At 44.0% G+C, this 19,599-nt stretch overlaps 1 protein-coding gene across 1 annotated transcript in view; it reads right to left on the bottom strand.

Annotated features, from left to right (window-relative positions):
* KBTBD8 (kelch repeat and BTB (POZ) domain containing 8) overlaps positions 1-18,141 on the bottom strand; it is a 30,020-nt gene extending 11,879 nt beyond the window's left edge. Inside the window, exons 1-3 of the mRNA XM_015413008.1 lie at positions 17,972-18,141; positions 6,829-7,039; positions 2,528-3,642 (exon numbers count right to left, since the gene is read on the bottom strand). Of these exons, the coding sequence (XP_015268494.1) occupies positions 2,528-3,642; positions 6,829-7,039; positions 17,972-17,987 (1,342 nt within the window). The 5' untranslated portion in view covers positions 17,988-18,141. The remainder of the gene's footprint in view (positions 1-2,527; positions 3,643-6,828; positions 7,040-17,971) is intronic.
* Between the last annotated feature and the right edge of the window lie 1,458 nt (positions 18,142-19,599).

The raw sequence follows: 19,599 nt of genomic DNA, 5'->3' as shown, positions 1-19,599 counted from the left end.
CCAACGTGAGCACGTAGCACATCACTTTCGGTGACGTGCTGCTGGCGCACGCGTCCGCCGAGAACTCCTGGAGCCTGGCGAGGCTCCCTCGCTCCAAGGGGTAAGTAGACTTGGCAACCCTAGAGACTCCAATAATAGTTGCATAGCAACTAATTGCTCAACCATCAGCCAGCAGGCTAGGGCCATAAAGAGACAATAGCCCTAGCCTGATGATTCAATCATCCTTCATCCAGGTGCCAGTCCTCAGTCTGTTTCTAGCTCTCAATATTGACCACTCCTTAGTCCCCCTCCCCTCTTCCAGCCAGCCAATAGTATGTTTTATGGGACGGACTAACAGAAGGTGTCACAGGGGGATGTGGCCAGCCTAGCCAGCCCCCCCACCCCATGTTATAAAAGATGCTGACCGACCACATGGTCTCTCTCTTACCCTCTCCACGACCCCTATCGTAGCTTTAACCCTCTTATGGCCAGCTTGCTATCCATATACCCTACCTCCATCTTTAAACTCTAGTCTGAAGCTAGAGTCCACGTGGTTCTGCCAGTTCAGAGCATGTGTTCCCCCATCTTCTATTTCTAAACCCCTCCATTCTTCCATTGGAACGGCTCAATCAATGACGGGTAAATATCTCCCAACCAACAAATGTCCTGCTAATGCAACTGTGTTAAGGATCTATCTTTATTTCTTAGCATATGTATAAATGTGTGTGTGTGGTTGTGTATTGTTTGAATGATATATATCTTCCAGTAAAAAGACATTATATTTTACTGAATACAGTCTCTGTGTCTGTTCTGATACTTACAGCAAAGGTGGGACTTCTGTATACATTGGTGTGAATCCTAATTTGCCTATTGCCAATTAATAATCATAACCTCCCCTAGACTAATTGATAATTCAAGGCAATTTGGCTAACAGATGATCGGTTTCTGATGAAATCATAGAATGTTAAGAGTTGGAAGGGACCTTGCAGGTCATCTACTCCATCCCTCTGCACTCTGGAGGAGCATAGCTGAAAGATAGCCCTACATACCTAAAACATACCTGAAAGATGGTCGTCCAGCCTCCGCTTGAAAACGTCCAGCGAAGGAACATCCACAACCACCCGAGGCAGACTGTTCCACTGCTCAACCAGTCTTACAGTAAGAAACTTTTTCCTGATATTTAGCCAGTAACGATTCCCTTGTAATTTCCACCCATTAGATCTAGTCTTGCAATCCGGAGCAAGAGAGAATAGATCTGCTCCATCTTCTACATGAAAGCCCTTCAAATACTTGAAGACTGCAATCATGTCCCCTCTAAGCCTTCTCTTTCCCAGGCTAAACATACCCAACTCTTTCAGCCTTTCTTCATAAGACTTGGATTCCAACCATCTCACCATCCTGTTGTCATGAATGGACATAGTAACAATTGATTGGCACAGTAATGAGATAATACGGAGAACAAGAAAAACTGAAAGAGTGACGCTAAATATATGTTTTTAAAGAATCATAGAAAAGTGAACAAAAATAATATACATAATCATAGAAAAACATATTGACGGTGATCTCCGGAATGTCTTGCCGTTTCGAAGGAAGATCTTCTGAGCAATATTGAAAATCTTCCTTGATAATTGTGAGACATCACAAGAGGATATGAATCTCTGAGAGACATTTTTTGTCCTACATCTTTGTTCAGAAGATCTTCCTTCGAAACGGCAAGACATTCCGGAGATCACCATCAATATATTTTTCTATGATTATGTATATTATTTTTGTTCACTTTTCTATGATTCTACCTGCAAATATTTAGTGTCACTTTTTCACAGTCATGAGTGGACAACCATGTGCACGGAATATCATGTGCAGTTCTTTGGGTGTGCTAAAGCTGCTTTCAAAGGGTTTAAAATAGAGTAACTCTTCACAGACTTGGGTCTTTGAATTTGTTTACATATTTAAACAAAGGAGGATTGCTAAAAAAATTCTTATCAAATATATTAGTTAAAATACTTGTTTCTATTGGGGTATAAAATTATCGTGGGGTGTTGTATTTATTTATTTATTGCTAAAAAAAATCAGGCTCTATTTAGAATAATGGACATGCTTCCTATTCATATTTTCCCAGAAAAATCATATCACTGCTGAATGCCTTTTCTCTCATTCCCTCGTAAGTGTGGGTGACTGCCTCTAAAGTTGTTTCAAAGTAGAAAAAGTCCCAAATGTGTTTCTCTTTTAAAAAGCTATAGTCTCAGAAGTACCATTCATTATCAGTCCTTTTTAATTATGAGATTTTGGGGGGAAAGTTTTTAAAATTCCTAAGGTTTTTGCAACCTCAGTGTTACAGAACAGAGGATTAAGCAAGCATAAACAAAGAAAAGACACGGCCAGCATCACCGAGTTTGACATGCCCTTTCTATGGCTCTGAAATGATTAAAGAAAGTATCCAAGAGGGCGCCATTCCAACTACTTTGGAACCTGAATGCTACCTGCAAATATTCCAACTATAGATTCTGCCCCCCCCCCCCGCACATACTGACACATAAACCCATCTTACCCTGTAAAACATAGATACAGTCTTTATATTCCACTGCATTATGAAATTCCATTGCTACGGGCATTGCGGAGACAGCCGTCCAGCAGTTATCTCGGCTGTCGTAGCACTCCACAGATTTCAGTGAGTTACGCCCATCTCCTTCATAAACGCGACCGCCTATTGCGTAGAGTTTACCACAGCAATGAACCAGCTTGCAGCCTATCCTGGCACGTAGCAGTGGAGCTTTAGGGATCCATCTATTGCCCGAATGATCATACATCCAAAAGTCACTTTCTGCTCTGTGGTCAATGGAGACCTCACTGCTGCTCGGTCTGTAACCCCCAGCAATGTAGATGTCATTGTCAGGAGAAACGAGTATCCCTACCTCCCGCAAATCGTTGGGTGGTTTGCATAGTTTGAACACTCTCCCTGTGACGGAATCTAAACAAGGCACTGTTTGCTTCTTTCCTGAGTGTTTATGAGCAGCATCAAAGCAGATGATCATTTCTGAAGCAGTCATTCCAAGCCGCTGGGTATAGCCATTGGCACTAGTTTGTCCTTTTTGTACACAGTTTTGGGCTATAGCCTGTGCAAACATGGGCGGGATTTTCTCTACAAATTCTGCATCCAAGAGGGGCATGCGGATGCATTTGGCAAAAATTTCTGGCAAATGGGTTTCTCTTTTGCTGGGCTCATGTTCAAACCATCTTATAATGCTTTCATAGACATGCTCTTCCTTGTCAACGTTTAAATCGTTGCTGTCCAGGATGCTGACAAGTTGGTCTTTTCTCAGCTGGAGAAATTCTTGTTCTTTGGTGACACTCAGGAACTTTTTACGAATATAATCTTGGGATCTGACTTTCAGTTCTTGATGCCCGTAGTGATCAGCAAAGATAAACACTCCGATGGAATTCTGGGGGTCCAAATGGCTGATCATGTATTTAGCACACTGGTCCTGGATAGAAGGAATCTGGAAGATACTAGCTGCAGTGAACAAAGCTTGGACATTGGCCTCTGTCAGTGTTACTCTGGAGGTATAGGCATAATTCAGTACTAAATGCATGGACTCTTCTTCAACGCCAACAATCCGTACTTCTTTCTGGGTACTCTCAGTAAGGCCACTCGTGAACATTGATCTAGAAAATAAAAAAATATTTGTAAGAACCTTCACTTAGTGTTCAGTCAAGTAAAACTAAACTTTTTTTAGTTACTAAGTCTGTATCTGCTTTGTGGTACACAAGGTATTTAAAAGATTACTAGCTCTGAAACAACTGACGAACAAAGTTCTGACTTCAAGGCATCCTGTACTGAGTATCTACTGAGTATTTTGCACTGTTCTCAGCACAGAAACTACAACACATGGCAACCAAGGTTCCTTTTGCAACCACTGGTAAGAATTCTGTGCTGCCTATGCAGCTATTCCTAGCAGCCTGTGCTAGTATGGTAAGAGCGCTGAACTATTTAAAGTTAATGTGGCATTGCCACAATAGAGAAATGCAATAGAACACTGGCAAATAGGCAAACACGATAGGACTCCACAAGTTAAGTTTAAGGTTGTAAGAAATTAGCAGGAATTCAGTTTACTCATGAATCTGGTTAACAGAATATCATGAAAATAAATTTATTTATTTATTTGATTTATACCCCGTCCTCCCTGCCAAAGAAGGCTCAGGGTGGCTTACAAAGGATAAACATAAGAACAATTATAAGGTAAATAAAACCATCTAAAAACAATCGAAAACATAAAACGCTAGCTGGTTGTAAACTAATACATTAGGGATGGCAGCAACAGTTTCTTTGTTCATCAGTTCTCAATCTTTCATATATGTGCGGCTGGCACAAGCTGTAATGGTGGAGTTGGGCACAGGGCTCTATCTTTCTTTAGTGATGATGCTGGTGGTGGTGGTAGTGGGAGCTCATTTCTAGGAAAATACACAGGCTTGGATCCCGCAGTAACTTCCACTGATAGACGAAACAAGCAGGAACTATTTTCCCCCTCTCCTGCTATTTCCTCTTTTCCTCCCTTAAAGCCCCCACAGTCTCCTCTTTTCCTGCTTCCTTCTCTCCTTCCTACCCAACAGCCACCTGTCTTTGTCTGCCCCCCTGTCTTCAGCTTCCCCTGCAGCAGAGACCTAGGAAAACTATGGCCCAGTTCTGTGGTGCAAGCAACTGGGCCAGGCCTACTTGCATGGTAGAGAATCCTCAAGGACTTGTGGAGGGGACACATTACTTTCCCCTGTATCCCCCTCCTTACATTATTTCCCCTTTCCTTTCTCCTGGCAACCCCCATATCATCTCTTTCCCTGCCTCATTCTCTCCTTCTCAGCCATTCATCACCCTGTCTTTTATCTGTCTCCCATCTTTGGCTATATTTATTATTCATTTACTTCATTTATACCATATTTTTCTCCACAGGACCAAAGCAGCCTACAAAATTCTCCCCTCCTCCTTTTTAACCTCACAACCACCATGTGAAGTAGGTTAGGATGAGAGAGAGTGACTGGCTCAATTTCACCTAGTGAGCTTCCACAGCAAACTGGTTAACCTGGGTCTCCCAGACCCTACTCTGGAGCTCTGTTACACCACACTGGATTTCATAGTGTGGCTGCTGTTGAAAAGCAGTAAGCAGCCAGGCCTAGCTGAATCATGCAAAGCAAGTGGTATTAAGTCACCCAATGGCTGGTGCCAGGCCTGACCCCAATGAGTCCTCCCTTAAAGGCCAAAACAGCCATGGAAAGGGCCCTGCCCCTCCCCCTGCCTTTTACTGAAAGAAACCAAGCCTAGAATGATGTTGTTGACTAGCAATGGCCACTGAAGGCTTCTGGTTCTTAAAGCTACAGGCACTCCTTTTATCATTTGGGTTTTTTAACCTCTCCCCCATTTTTTTTTTTACATTTCAGATTTTTCTGCAAATCTGGAGTGTTTTTCAGGTTTGCAGAAAGCTTTGTCTTGTCTATTCACAGCTTCAATCAACAGATTTACAAATCCTCAGATATGACCAACTTGGCTATTAGACTATACAAGGGGGGACCCGCGATACTCGCGGGGGGGCAGTCTCTCTCTTTCCCCCCGTTCTCTCTCTTCCCCCCCAGTCTCTCTCTCTCTCTCTCTCTTCCCCCGTTCTCTCTCTTCCCCCCTTCTCTCTCTTCCCCCCAGTCTCTCTCTCTCTCCCCCCCCGGCTCTCTCCCCCCCTCTCCTCGCCCCACAGTCTCTCTCTCCCCCCCTTCTCTTTCTTCCCCCCTTCTCTTTCCTCCCCCTTCTCTTTCTTCCCCCCTTCTCTTTCTTCCCTCCCTTCTCTTTCTTCCCCCTCTCTGTCTTTCTCTCTGGCTGATTTCCGACAAGCTGCTGCTCCACGCTCCCTTTGCCCTGATCATACGTGTCAATTTCACACCATTTGCTGCATGGCCACATTTTGGTCCGCAGCTTTCCCTGTTTTTCCCAGCATCTACTCAGTCCTGTTTTTTGAGGATTGAGTAGACGTGGGGGAAATCAGGCAAAGCTGCAGAGCAAAATGTGGATGCGCAGCACATGGTGTGGAATTGACACGTACAATCAGGGCAAAGGGAGGAGCCAGCACGGAGCAGCAGCTTGTGGGAAATGAGCCTCTGTGTCTCCCCCCCTTTTTCTCTCTCTGCCCGGAGGAGCGCTGATTTAGCGATCCGCACTCACGGGGGCAACTTGGCTATTAGATATATAGATGATTTGTTTCAGTGGAACAGGACTTTCCCATATTCCCTCTCCCACTGTAGCCTGAAATACTCCCCAAAAGGCTGCTCCTGCGGAATAAGAAACCCTATTAAGGGCCATGACGGCTGAATCTGGGGTCTGCAGTACATGGGATAGAACTGGTGAAAATAGTCCTTCCATTCATGGAAATGTATCACCAAATCCTAAATGATCAAGGAGTTTGATCATTAAAAAGTAGCCTCCATTACTGTTAGCTATTAAACCAGTAATTATAAGCTTATTCTTATAAAGTGCAACAGCTAGAAGAATGTCTGAAATAAACCTAAACATGAGTACAGCCAGCGGCACTTTAAAGACTAGTCAGTTTTTACTTACTAATATCTGAAGAAGTGAGCAGTGACTCACGAAAGCTCATACCCTGCCAGCCACAAATTTTGTTGTCTTTAAGGTACTACTGGACTCTTGCTCTTTTCTACTGCTACAGACTAACATGGCTACCCATCTTGATCTATGAACCCATTAGTCTTTAAGATCCCACAAGACTCCTGTTTAGGTTTATTTTCAACTAACGAACTAACATTTTCAACATCTGTACAAACAATAATGTACTTAACTAGCAAAAGAACAAAATATACCTGAAGTAAGGGCTAATTGCAGCAAGAACGTTTCGATGACAGGAAAAAGTTTTTCCATGATCCACTTCCACCACAATATCTGTTAGTTGACCTTCATCATACATTGCTTTGAGCTGCTGGAGAATGCTACAGGCATGGGAGGGATCCATCCCACCACTGGCTGTGCTTGAAGAAGGAGTGCCGTTCAGTGTTTGTGAAAACTTTCCCTGTTCTGGTGAAACATTGAGAAAAAATATTTTACTGGAGAGCAAAAGATAACTGATAGTTTTCTTTTTCTTAACTTATTAAAAATAAAAATAAATCTGATACAGACAAAAATCTAAAATACAGAACATATATTACGAAGATGTTCTAAACATCAATTATACACTCAAAATTAGCTTCTCATTCTGGACAAAAAACATTCCATTTTCCAAATTTATTGAACACTTGGCCATGTAATAAACAGGTTAGTTTACATAAGCAAATAGACTCCACTAATTCAGAATGATATGCTTCTTTCAATTTTTTGCAAATGTTAACCTTGCAAAACAAATTCATGAACATCTTTTAGAAAGGAAATTTACATAGTTCAATAAAAATAGGGGATAATGGTAACTCTTTCCTTACATCTTTTGAGTGGGCGTGTGCAAAAAAGAAAAAAATCAGTCTTTTCCAGTTTAGGTCTATTGGACCTGAAAAAATTTCAATATTTCCAAAAAATCTTGGATCCCAATACCGGTATGCTATTCAGATCTGTGATTTTTTGGAAATACTGATTTTTTTTTCAGGTCCAGTAGACCCAAGGAAAAAAAACACCAATTATTTTTTTTTAAGCCAACCTGAGCCTGTGTGGATCCAGGATCTGCATGCGGTGGGAAGGTCTTTCGCAGAACTCTCCCTGCAGTCTGGGCTGGGGCTCTGCTGGGGCCCCCTTGAGAATCACCAATACAACAAAAGGGGTTCACAGACCCCTGAAGTAGGTAAGGTGTTTTTTCTTGGCACATCCAAATGTACTTTTTAAAGGCTAGCCAAGTCGACCTCTGGGCCAGCTTTTTATAAGCAATGTAATGAAATCAAATTCTTACAGAACACGGTCCTGCCTCTAATCAAAAGACCCCCCCCCCAAGCTTCAAGAACATACACAGGGCTCTGTTTTAGCGGTCCCCAAAGAAGTGGCTCATTTTCTGCACACATGCACTTCTGTCTATTCACACCCTTTAACAAGGCATGTGTACATGCATTTCTGGCACATGCGGAGGCAATCAATCATCTAATTGCTAAGAGATGCTAATTTGATGCACAGAGTTCTGATGTACACATATATGGCGCAGCAGGTGGGTCCATTCCAATCCCCATCCACCACCACCATCATGTTTGAGTCTTCCTCCAAGGCGGGTGCTAGGTAGTGGGGTGGATGCCTTTATGAGGTGTGTGCCAAGGTGCTGGCAGTGGCACAGGTTTTGTACTAAGAAACGCAGCTTTGAGCCTTGTAGTCAGTATCAGCAACAGCAGCGATCTGCAGTACATCTAGTCTTCCTTCTCCTCCTCTGTCAGAGGGTGGGATGGGAGAATCCAAGGAAGAGGGTGGCTTGATGGAACATTTCTCCTGTCCGCACCGTATGCAGGCTGGGAAGAGTTCCATAACATCCAGGATTTCTTTGAATCCTTACTGAAACAAACTTTGAGAAGCATTTCCCATAGGAGCTGTTGGAGCCACACAAGTGAAACCTTTTCCAAGGTGCTTTTCTATGGGGTGGGGTGGGGTGCAGCAAGGTGTTTGCATGCAATATTGGCTGGCACCTATATCTCAAGCAGTCAGGTACGGCTGGGAGGAGGCTGCTGCTGGGGTGCATCATTTCCAGATGGTGAGTGAGGGACACTAGCATTAAAAAGCAGCAAAGGGGTATGCCCTGCATGATGTGTGCATGTTCATTTCTCAGCTTGCTAGCCAACCCTTCAATACTTTTTTTTGCCCATTCTGACTGCTCCTACACACACACACACTCAGAAATCCCTGAAGTGGCTTTCCTCATCACTTCCATAACCTTACATGGTAAGTCAGAAATAGTATCACTCTCCTATGCATTTGCATTGTTCCATAAGCCTTATGAAACCAGTTTTGCTATGTCCTCTGGTAAATGAGGCATGTTGTGTAACTTTAATAAAAGGAAAGGCAACTTCTTCTTCCGGTCTATGCATTATGCAGTGGTGGGTGGGACATTACTTGATCTATATCAACTACCAGCTCAGTACAGGTGCCATGCTCCAATTTCAGCTTCCAGACACACTTCCCTACACGTAATTAAAATTCTTGCTGCTGAAGTCATTTGCTGACCTTATAAAAGGATACAAATAAATGACTGCATTCGGCCCTTGTGCCTCCCAAATATTCAACGTTTATTTCTTAGGGGAGGAAGACCTGCTCTGTGCCTACTACCCCGTGCCTTCTAAAATTGTTCCACTCTGTGTCTTCCTGTCAGTGGAGGAAAGTAAGAGGAGGGCATTGGCCCAGGGCATCATTCAGAAGAGATTGCAGAGGAGCCTGACCACTGACAGTAAGTCTCTTACTTTCCCTCTTCCACGTAGTCTTTTTGATCGGAGGCCCATTGCTGTGATACCAGTCTTGGTGTTCTTGGTGTTCTGGAGTTTCCCACTGAGAACTTGAGCGTGCAGTGCTGCATGAGGCACAGTTTCTTTAATGAGACAAACTTTTCCCTTTCACTGATGTCTCCATCCACCAAGCTAGCTTGGTGGCACATGATATATGTAAGTGCTGCTGCATGACTACTGCCCTCTCTGTTCTTCCCAATCCATACATCATGCGTGTGAATTCATGTAGCCGAACTTGATGCTGTTAACCTCTGCTCCCCTTAATATCAACGACAGGAGGTTTGTACAAGGATTACTGCCTTACTGATCAACTGGTGCTGTGTGTAGTACAATGTGCCATGTTGCGGATTTCTTTCACAACTGTACTACAACAGTAGGTTCTGATGTGACTGAATTTCTCCTCCTCTTTTTGCAAAGCCACGGTGTGTCGAAGAGGCCAGCATGAGCCCCCTCAAGGGTCTCCTGGTTTGGGGGGAGGGTCCCATGTTTCGCAACATGCTGTGAGCCTACTCCACCCACCTTCTACAGGCAACACGTGATTCAGCCCTGGAGGATGGAAGGTACCTCAGGGTGCTTGTAAAATAAATAGTTATTTGCCAGCAATGTTGACCAAAATGTAAATGGACATTTCTCACATATTCCCTATCTTTTCACTACAAGTGCATCCATGCAGAACCACCCCCAGCAGCCAACAACACTGAGCAGCACGCATCTGTTCATTCCTGAGAGGTACATCTGTGGCCTGTATGTGTAAATATTGCATAACTGAGGAGATCAAGGAGTATCAGCTCAAATAACAGGAACATGAGCTGTCCTTTATTTTCCCGAACACACCAGGAAGCTGAAAGGCAGGTAACGCAATTTTTCACATGCCACTCGACTAAGCGTTTTCATAGTCGAGGCTTAGGAAGCTAGCAAGGGTCAAGTTGACCTTGAGGAAGAGAATGGTGACAGGTGACTATGTCACACATCTGTGAAAATATTCATTCACTCCACACAGTCACTGAGGGAAAGAAGAGGAACTTCTGTGCCAGTAGAAAAAGGTCTGACCAGACTATCTCTTTCTTGGCCCAGTAAGTCAAAGGATCATTGTCAGGCAGCCCGCATGGCTCTGCTAGGTAGTCCATAACCATTTCCTGTACCCAATCCTCCCTCCTATGCCTTCAGTTCTCACTGGACTCATGTGCCTGCTCCAGGGCGTGTAGGAAGAAAACATATGAGGCAGTGAGCAGGGGGGTGATCCTCATCTTGGATAAGAGGGATGATGCACTAAACCACTGCCTTCCCCCCTCCTCCCCCAGAAGACGCGTACCCCATCTGGCCTGCATGTTCTTTGAGAGCTCATCTCTACAGAAGGTGAGAGAATTGACCGTCAGGATGATGATGCTAAAACATCTTTGGGTGGCCACCAGTGTGCAGCAAACAAAAGGTAAGTATGCTGCACATTGGCACTAGTCCAAAAGTGCTCTCCCAGAAGCTAAAAAAAAAAAGCAAAACAAACATGCCTTTACATGCTCCCATGCCACCATGTAAAGGGAGGACATAATGTTCCAGCACATCACGGTGTGAGTGGGGACCATGTACCAGTGGCATGTATCATGGAGCAGCCAGCGGAGGTCAAGGTCCTCTACAACACTGAAGGGCCTACTGTCAAGAACAATCATGCTACCAATGAGACCAATGACCCTCTTAGATGCCTGTCTCTGCCCACCCCTAAGCATTCTACTGCCAGTAGCATCGAACATCTCAGTTAAGAGATGTCTGGTGCCAGCTCTTGACTAATGAACTCTTGGAAGGAAGTGCACTGTAAGGGGTGGCTGAGGAGCAACTCACCCGTCTGGCCTATGGCAAGGTAAGCCACTGCAGCAGCACCCCCCTCTCCATTACTATTTTCATACAATCCTACCAAATGGGAATAAAATCCAGAAACATTTCCATCACTCTGCCTCAAGTATTTTTTTTAATTTAAGAATTGCTTTATAATTGTTCTGTCTCTAATTCATACATGAAACTGCCTTATACTGAATCAACTCATCAAGGTTAGTATTGTCTACTTCAATTGGCAGTGGCTCCCCAAGATCTCAGTCAGAGGTCCTTTGCATCCTTTTAACCAGAGATGCCAAGGATTGATCCTGGGTAGTGTTCCCTCTAAGCTGAGTTAGTGTGAGCTAGCTCACAGTTTTTTAGCCTCCGGCTCACACATTTTTGTCTCGGCTCAGGAAGGAGGGCTCCAGAGCAAGCTAATTTATGCAGTAGCCAAATCACTCGCTCACAGCTTTAATGCCTGTAGCTCACAAAGTAGGATTTTTGCTCACAAGACTCCACAGCTTAGAGGGAACATTGATCCTGGGACCTTCTGCATACAAAGCAGATGCTCTACAGCCTTCTTTCCATGGCACTCTGGCTAGCTTCCTTGCAAACTGTTTGAAGCTATGCTGGTCCTGATGTAGGAACTCGGTGAATGGCACACAACCAACAAAATGTCAGCAGAGTTCATCCCCAAGCAAGCAGCATTCCATTAGTGAAAGAGTCACAGAAGAAGTAGTACCGCTCAACATGGCATGATTTGTGCACAGTCATGAGTGTGTAGTATGCCCTGTTCTGAAAATGCATTCTTTACCAACATTATTAAATTATAAATTAAAATTACTGCACAAACATATATTTAGATTACCAGTCTGCTGCTACTACTTTGCATTGTGCAGTGCGGTTTTTCTTGTTCAACAGCTTACTGGAACTCTGGCGGAGTTTCTCCAAGCCCCTCCCTTCTGCTGGGGGAGGAGCTTAGAGGAGAAAGCCTGCCCTGTGCTTCTGCTTCAAGCCTCCACCATGAGCAATGCTCCCTCTAAGCTGTGGAGTCTTGTGAGCAAAAATTCTACTTTGTGAGCGACTGGCATTAAAGTTGTGAGCAAGCAATTTGGCTACTGCATAAATTAGTTTGCTCGGGAGCCATCCTTTCTGAGCTAATATGAAAATATATGAGCCAGAGGCTAAAAAACAGTGAGCTAGCTCACACTAACTCAGCTTAGAGGGAACACTGACCATGAGCCAGATGATCAGGCTTTGAGGAGAAAGTGCATCCTTCAGTTGGCCAGCATGAATGGAGATTACAATGCACACTGAAATTGCAATGCCCTTTCAGATCTAAATTCAGGTGCATAGCTGAGTTAGTCTGAAGTAACAGAACAAAATTTGTGTCCAGAGACACCTTCAAGACCAACAGAGTTTAACTCTGGGTATAAGCTTTTGTTAATTTTTTCCCCATGTTTATTTATAATTTTTGACAAAATATACATCTTATCCTTGTTTACAATTGATATCAATGCGAGTCATATTTATGCTTTAACCAAAATACATTCTATCTTGTTTTACGTTCCATAATTGCGCTCTACTTTTTATGTTATATTGTCTAGCCATCTATAGAACATGTTCCATCTTTTTTCAAATAATTCTTTACTCTTCTTCCCTTGTAATATTAAGCTTAATCTATCCATTTCAGCTACTGCTAATACTTTCTTTATTACTTCTTGTTTTGAGGGTGCTTTTGTTAATTTTAAAGGTGCCACTAGAGTCAAACTTTGTTCTTTCAGATCTAAGCCACCCCTCATTGCTGGCCAGCTAGTCAGGGGAGACTGAGCTGAAAGGGGAGCCTGTACACTTTCAGCTCCAAGAATTATTTTGTATGAATTTTACACATAGCAAACAAACAAGAAGTACACCACTTCCATCTAGCCACTGTAGCATGGTGAATGCTATACATAGACTTGGGAATTCATGGTTCAAAAACCTCACCAGCCTGAACAGGCTTGGCTAGTCTATATCTCTCATCCTAACCTGGGGGTGGTGGAGAAAATAAATGCCATTCTGGCCTCCTTTGAAAGAGGGTGGCATAAAATCAATAAACCTCTTCTTAGCCTTGACCTAAAATGAAATGTATCCAAGTTGTATCTGCCAATACATAACCATGAGGGATTCCATAATAAAGCATTTTTGCTTTACTGAGATTGCATCAAAAATCTATCAGTACTTTCATCTACTGCTGATGACTGACAATGTCGAAATGATTAATGTGTTTGTTGTTTTAAAAAGAGAATTAAAACCTCTTATTTTTCCTTAAATGAAGTTGTAGGAAACTTGAAAGCAGGTTACACATCACCAAAAAAGGTAATGCAGTAACTCACAGGCCTCAAACTTCCCAACTCCTAGTGCCTATAATCCAAACAACATTGCTGGTTTCCATTGGCGCAAAGATTTGCAGCAGTTTACAACATTACCTGCTATCCTTTCAGACCTTTGCCTACCCCAGTACAATTACTAATCACAGTTATCTGCATCCTTCTCCCTGATCCCCAGTCTGAGGAACTCTTTATAGCTACCAACTCCTTACTATCATACCCATGATGATGTTTACTCTTCAAAACCTTCGCATATACTGTTGCCTTCATGAACTGCTCGTGAGCCTCCTGGAAGCATCTGAAGACCACTATCTGACAACAGGCTGCTGGACAAAATGGACCACAGTATGACCAAAAACACTGTAAAAGAACACCTACCCTCACATCCTGCCATCCAAATCTTTTCCCATAGTCCAGACACAACAGCTCCTCATTCACAGCTTTTCTGCTGCTCCTGTGCTAGGCGTAAGGGTTGACAAACTGCAAATCATATATTCATTCTGTGAAGCTTGCACTGCTAATTTAAAGGGACTGGGACAGGCAAGGCGGTGGGAGAGGAAGAAGTCAAGACAGTTTATCCAGGATATCGCAGAGATGCTGCAGGCCAAAACCCGGGCCATTTATAGCCCTACAGTAAGTGGCTGATGGATTTCACTTCCCTTGCCCATCTCAAGAGTCAACAAGTAACCATCCCCTTAACTGACTGAGGAATCATCAGTTTAATGTGAAGGTTACAAGCAGGACTGGAGTTTCTTCAACCTTCAATTCTGAACACAAAATCAAAGCTCTCTGAAGGTATATTTCAATGTACAGAAACTTTCAAGTGGGTTGTCATGTTGGTCTGCAGTAGAAGAACAAGATTCAAGTCCAGTAGCATCTGAAAGACCAACACGACTATGCCCCGAAGAGCACTACACTCCAGAGAGAAGAACCTACTGGTGGTCCCTGGCTCTAAAAATATCTGGCTGCCATCAACCAGTGCCAGGGCATTTTCCAGCCCTGGCCCCAACCTGGTGGAACTCTCTGCTGAATGACAGCCGTGCCCTGCGGGATCTTACGCAGTTCTGCAGGGCCTGTAAGGCAGAGATGTTCCACCAGGCCTATGGCTGAGGACAACAACAGTTTCCATCTAGCCTGGCACTTATATTCCTTTCCTCTCCCCCCACGGGGTAAGGTTGTAATCTGGTTTATTTTCAGCATCATCTGAAATTGTTCTGCAATTATTGTTTTTATTGTTTGAACGTGATCTGTAGCTGTCTGTTGGAATTGTTCACTGCCCTGAGGCCCATGCTCAGGGGAGGGCAGTCTAGAATTTATAAATAAATATAAATAAGGTATAAGCTCAGGCGCCTAAAAACTAATGCACTGGAAATCTTGTTGATCTTTTAACTCAAATTTTGCTTTAATATATTGAAAGATCTTGAATGCTTAGATGTCAGCATATAATTCCCTAAGGTTACACTTACATGTGTTGAGACTCATAACTTAAGCTACACTCAAGAACAGCCTGTCCTACCCTGTATGGCCCAGGCTAGCCCAATCTCAGAAGAAAAGCAGGGTTCGCTCTGGTTAGTACGTGGATGGGAGTTCCAGGGTTGCTACACAGAGGCAGGTAATAGCAAACCACCTTGAATTGTCTTTTGCCTTGAAAACCTTACCGGGTTGCCATAAATCGGTTGCAACATGACAGCACCTTCCATGGCCACCCCGAAGAGCAGCTTAGTACTCTACAACAAGGAACAATTCCTTAGTGGGCAAGGAGTTTGGTAATTCCAACGAAATGGAAGAGGTATTATTGATGGGGGGAGGTCTAACCCAGAAAATGGGTTATCCCCTGTTCTGCATGGGGTTGCATTCCCCTTAAAGGAGCAGGTCCACAGCTCGGGGGTGCTCCTAGATCCTGAATGCTTGTTGGATAAACAGGTGGCAGCACTGGCCAGGAGTGCCTTTCACCAGCTTTGGCTAGTGAGCCAGCTCCGGCCCTTCCTGGGCAGAAAAAATCTTGCATGCCCTGTGTAACATCTACATTCCATTACTACAATACACTCTTCACGGGTCTGTCCTTGATTAAGACTGTCTGGAAACTACAGTTGGTAAAGAATGCTGTGGCCACAGTGATGACTAGAGTGAATCATGGGGACCATATCACTCCAGTCCTGTTCCACCTACACTAGCTTTCAATTTGCTTCCAGGCTGAATTCAAGGTCCTCATACTGACCTTTAAAGCCCTGTACAGCATAGGACCAACCTATCCACTCACTCCAGTCTTCCTCAGAGGCCCTGCTTTGGTTGCCCCCACCATCTGAGGTGCCCCCACCATGTGCCACGACAGAGAGGACTCTTTCTTGTGTTATCACCTGTTGATAACACAAGAAAGAGCCCTCTCTGTCGTGGCACATAAAACTTTGGAACTCCCTCCCCAGGAAGATTCATCTGTCCTCCTCTCTAGGTGTCTTTTGCCAGCAGATAAACACGTTTTTGTTTCACCTAATATGCACCCAATAATGGGTGGTGTGTTTTAATTGACTTTTATAATCTTTAATTGTATTTTTAATTGTTTAAATGTTTTTATGTTCACCACCTTGTGGACCCTGATTGGGTGGAAAGATGGCATAAAAATGTTTTAAGTAAATAAAAGCCTGGCACATACTGGCAGAAAAAGGCTGATTTTTAAAAATTTCGTACTTCTCTACAAAGCTGCTGTACCAACTCATTTCTTAGCATCTGTAAAAGTAAAGCCTGACCAAAAGACATGTAAAGCAACCCATATGATAGGATTTAAAGTCCATGGTATAATTATATTTAATCCAGTTACCTTTAAAATATACCTGTGGTACAACTGCCACATATCAAGAAGAGAAACACAAACTAAACACCACAGAAGGAGTGTCTACTGAACTGACAATTGAGCAACATTTCAAGTCCAAAACCTGTTTTGTTAGAGCTATGAAAACAAACAAGAAAAGACAAGGCATTTGCCATTTAGAATTCAGGTTCCACTACTGACCAAACAGGAAGTGGCCACAATGCTTTTCAGAGAAAAACAAGGGGGGTGGGGAAGAGGAAGTGAGAGATAAATTGCCACACTGGCTACAGTGTATATGACAATTGCTAATTAAGCACAACTTGGATCCTAATAGAATACTTCCCCTGGTTCCTCTATAAGGACCGAAGATTTACAAGACCTTCACGAAACCATACAAATTAATGACCAAGTCTTACAGTTACCCATCTAAACTACCATAGTCCTTGAATTGAGGAACAACAGTAATCGAGGAACAACAAATGTTTGACTGGCCTTATCTTTGCCAAGTCTCCAGCAAAGAGGGGGCTTGTCTCTAATGTCATACCACATTTTGGAGAGACTCTCTTAACACCCCAGAGATAAGCATGCCATCACAGACAAATCCGCTCTCTCTCCAACATCAGGAGACCACCAGACTCACCAATGGAGAAAAGAACACTTGCCAGTTGTCATAGCAAGTATATTTGTGGATCCTCAAGAATATCTTCCTTTACACACAGATATGGCCAAGACATTCCCCAAGAAGTGAGACTGGCCTTTTTAAAGGATCGCAAAAAAAAAGCAGTGCATTATGGAAAAAGTACACTATCAGAGATAAAATTTACTGAGTTAATACTAGAGACGCCATGCACACTGAAGGATGTCCACACAAGAAATTTAAACATGAAATAATAATCCATCATGTAGACTGAAGGCTATAAAATTAAGGGCAAAAATAAAACAAGAATCCTGAAGCACTACAATATATTCTGGCGTAAGCGTTCACAAATAAGAGTTCACTTCACTGAATGCTCTGACTCACCAAAGCTTAAGGTGAAATAAATTGTGTCAAATGTTAAGGTACCACTGGACCCCTGCTGCATTTTCTAATACAAACTAACATGGCTATGTATCCAAAGTTAAGAGTTTAAGTGGAAGGGCCCAGAGCCCTTAGCCAGAAGATACAGGATGCAGTCAACACCTTTGTTGAACTTAAGCATTTTTGGGCCTGGACAGGAAGATCACCTGGAACCCCTTAGATACACCACCATGAGTTCCATGATGGGGGGAACCCAGCATAATATTAATGTAGTAACAGCAGTATAAATAATATATACAGAAAAAAGCAACAGAATATTAAAGCAATATAGCAGTACACATAAAAGCACAACACTAAACGAGCTACATCACAAGTACAATAAATAAACCCCACACGTCCTCAGACACAAAACGCCAGTAGACTTCTGCCGTCGCCCCCCTCAACCCCCCCACCTCTATGCCTCGTCGACCTTCCTCCCCCTAAAGCCGCAGGCAGACGGGGACCCAGATCGCCCCATGAGCCACCCCCACCCCGCGGCCCAGCGACGCCCACCTCCCATGGCAGCCATGCTGTGGGGCGGGCGACGGAGAGGCCAGCCCAAGGGAGGCTGTCACCAGCGGGGGCCGCCGCCACCACTTCCCCTTCTGGCCCCGTCTCTGTCGACCGCGGATCACAGCGCCGCCAGCGCGGCCTCAGTCGGCTCCGCGAAGAACGCCCCGCCACGCTCGCGAGCGCGGATGGGGAGACGCTCTACCGCTGCTTGCTGGGAAATGTAGTCCTGATGGCCTTCGCGGCACGCTTCTGGTACTCCTGAAGTGCCTGCTGGGAGTTGTAGTTCGGTGAGCGAGCCGGTTTTCTCTCCCTCCCCCCCCCGTCGCTCACTTAGCGCGGCAACGGTCAACCCTGGCTCTGACTGGCTTTAGGCTTGGCCAGTAGTGCTTGTCTGCTTCTGCCCCCGCCTAGGTGGGGGCCAAGCCCAGTGCCCGCCCCATATGCACTTTTATCATTGACTTTAATCAGCGTGTTGGTTTTATAAGCAGCAGAACAAAGTTGGAGTCCAGAGGCACCTTTAAGAATAACAAAGTTTTATTCAAAGTGTAGTGTATTCTAATTGACTTGAATACATGTACTGAATGTAATGTGAATCATTCCATTGCCATCTCATGTTAAGCTTCGTCCTGGGCTAGGATCCTAATATAACCTATAGGAACACTAGCCTAGGAAGCAATATCCAATCACCATGAAGAAGCTCCCTGAGCAGGAACCTTCCTGATTGGCCTTTATAGGTTCAACCGCATTGGTTGTGAAATGTACAGTAGGCGTGGCTATATTAGCCGGGAATGTTTAAATACAGAGCAGCTGCTATGTTAAAGCTGTTCTGGCTGACTGATGTTGATGTGTTGGAAGTAAGTTGGAGTTGAAGAATAAAAGCCGCATTCTTGCTGAATCACTCTCCGACTCTTTGTTAAGTTCCCGACTTAACACAAAGTGTAAGCTTTGCAAAGCATATATTCTTCAGACAAATTGGAATAAAATCTCTTCAAGGCCTACTTACAGGAAAAAAAGAGGATGGGAGGCAGCTGTTAGGAGGGGCGACTCAGTGCCTGGCCTGTAGCTACGGTGGAGCATTTCGGGGCTTTGCCCCCTCAACCGGGAGGCATACCCCACAAAAGCTGCTGCCCCTCTCACCCCCTCCTCTCCCTCCCTCCTCTCCTGTGACATTAAAAGGGCCCTCCAGATGACCAGCAAAAGCAGGTGGCCTGCCCCCCATCTGGAGGGCCTTTAAATCTTGCAGCTGCCCCTCTAGAAAAAAGCATTTAAAGGGAATCTTTACATTTGCCCTCTTGGAGATCAGCCCCCACAAGGGAACCCTTGAAATGCTGTTTTTCGGGGGGGGGGGTGCTTTCCCTGATCTCCAAGCATCAAAATCACCTTTTTTAGAGATTGTTTGGTTGTTTTTCTTTTGTGTATTTTGTTTTTTTTGTAACATCACATAAAGCTTGCCGACTGAGGGAGAAGAGAAAACTTTCAAGACTTTTTTTGATAAAAAACCCTACAAGCGTCCCCAAATTTCGGAAGACTGGTCAGAAAACGGAGTGAGACGAAACTGCCTTTTCACGCTAAGGGGGAGAAAAATGATGTCTGTAAGGGGAGGGAGAGAGAATGCAGGGGAAGTAGTG

Source organism: Gekko japonicus, unplaced genomic scaffold, assembly GCF_001447785.1.
Source record: "Gekko japonicus isolate JY-2015 unplaced genomic scaffold, Gekko_japonicus_V1.1 scaffold2420, whole genome shotgun sequence".
Taxonomy (NCBI): domain Eukaryota; kingdom Metazoa; phylum Chordata; class Lepidosauria; order Squamata; family Gekkonidae; genus Gekko; species Gekko japonicus.
Note: the sequence above shows the minus strand (reverse complement) of the source record. Positions and strands in the feature narration are given on the sequence as shown.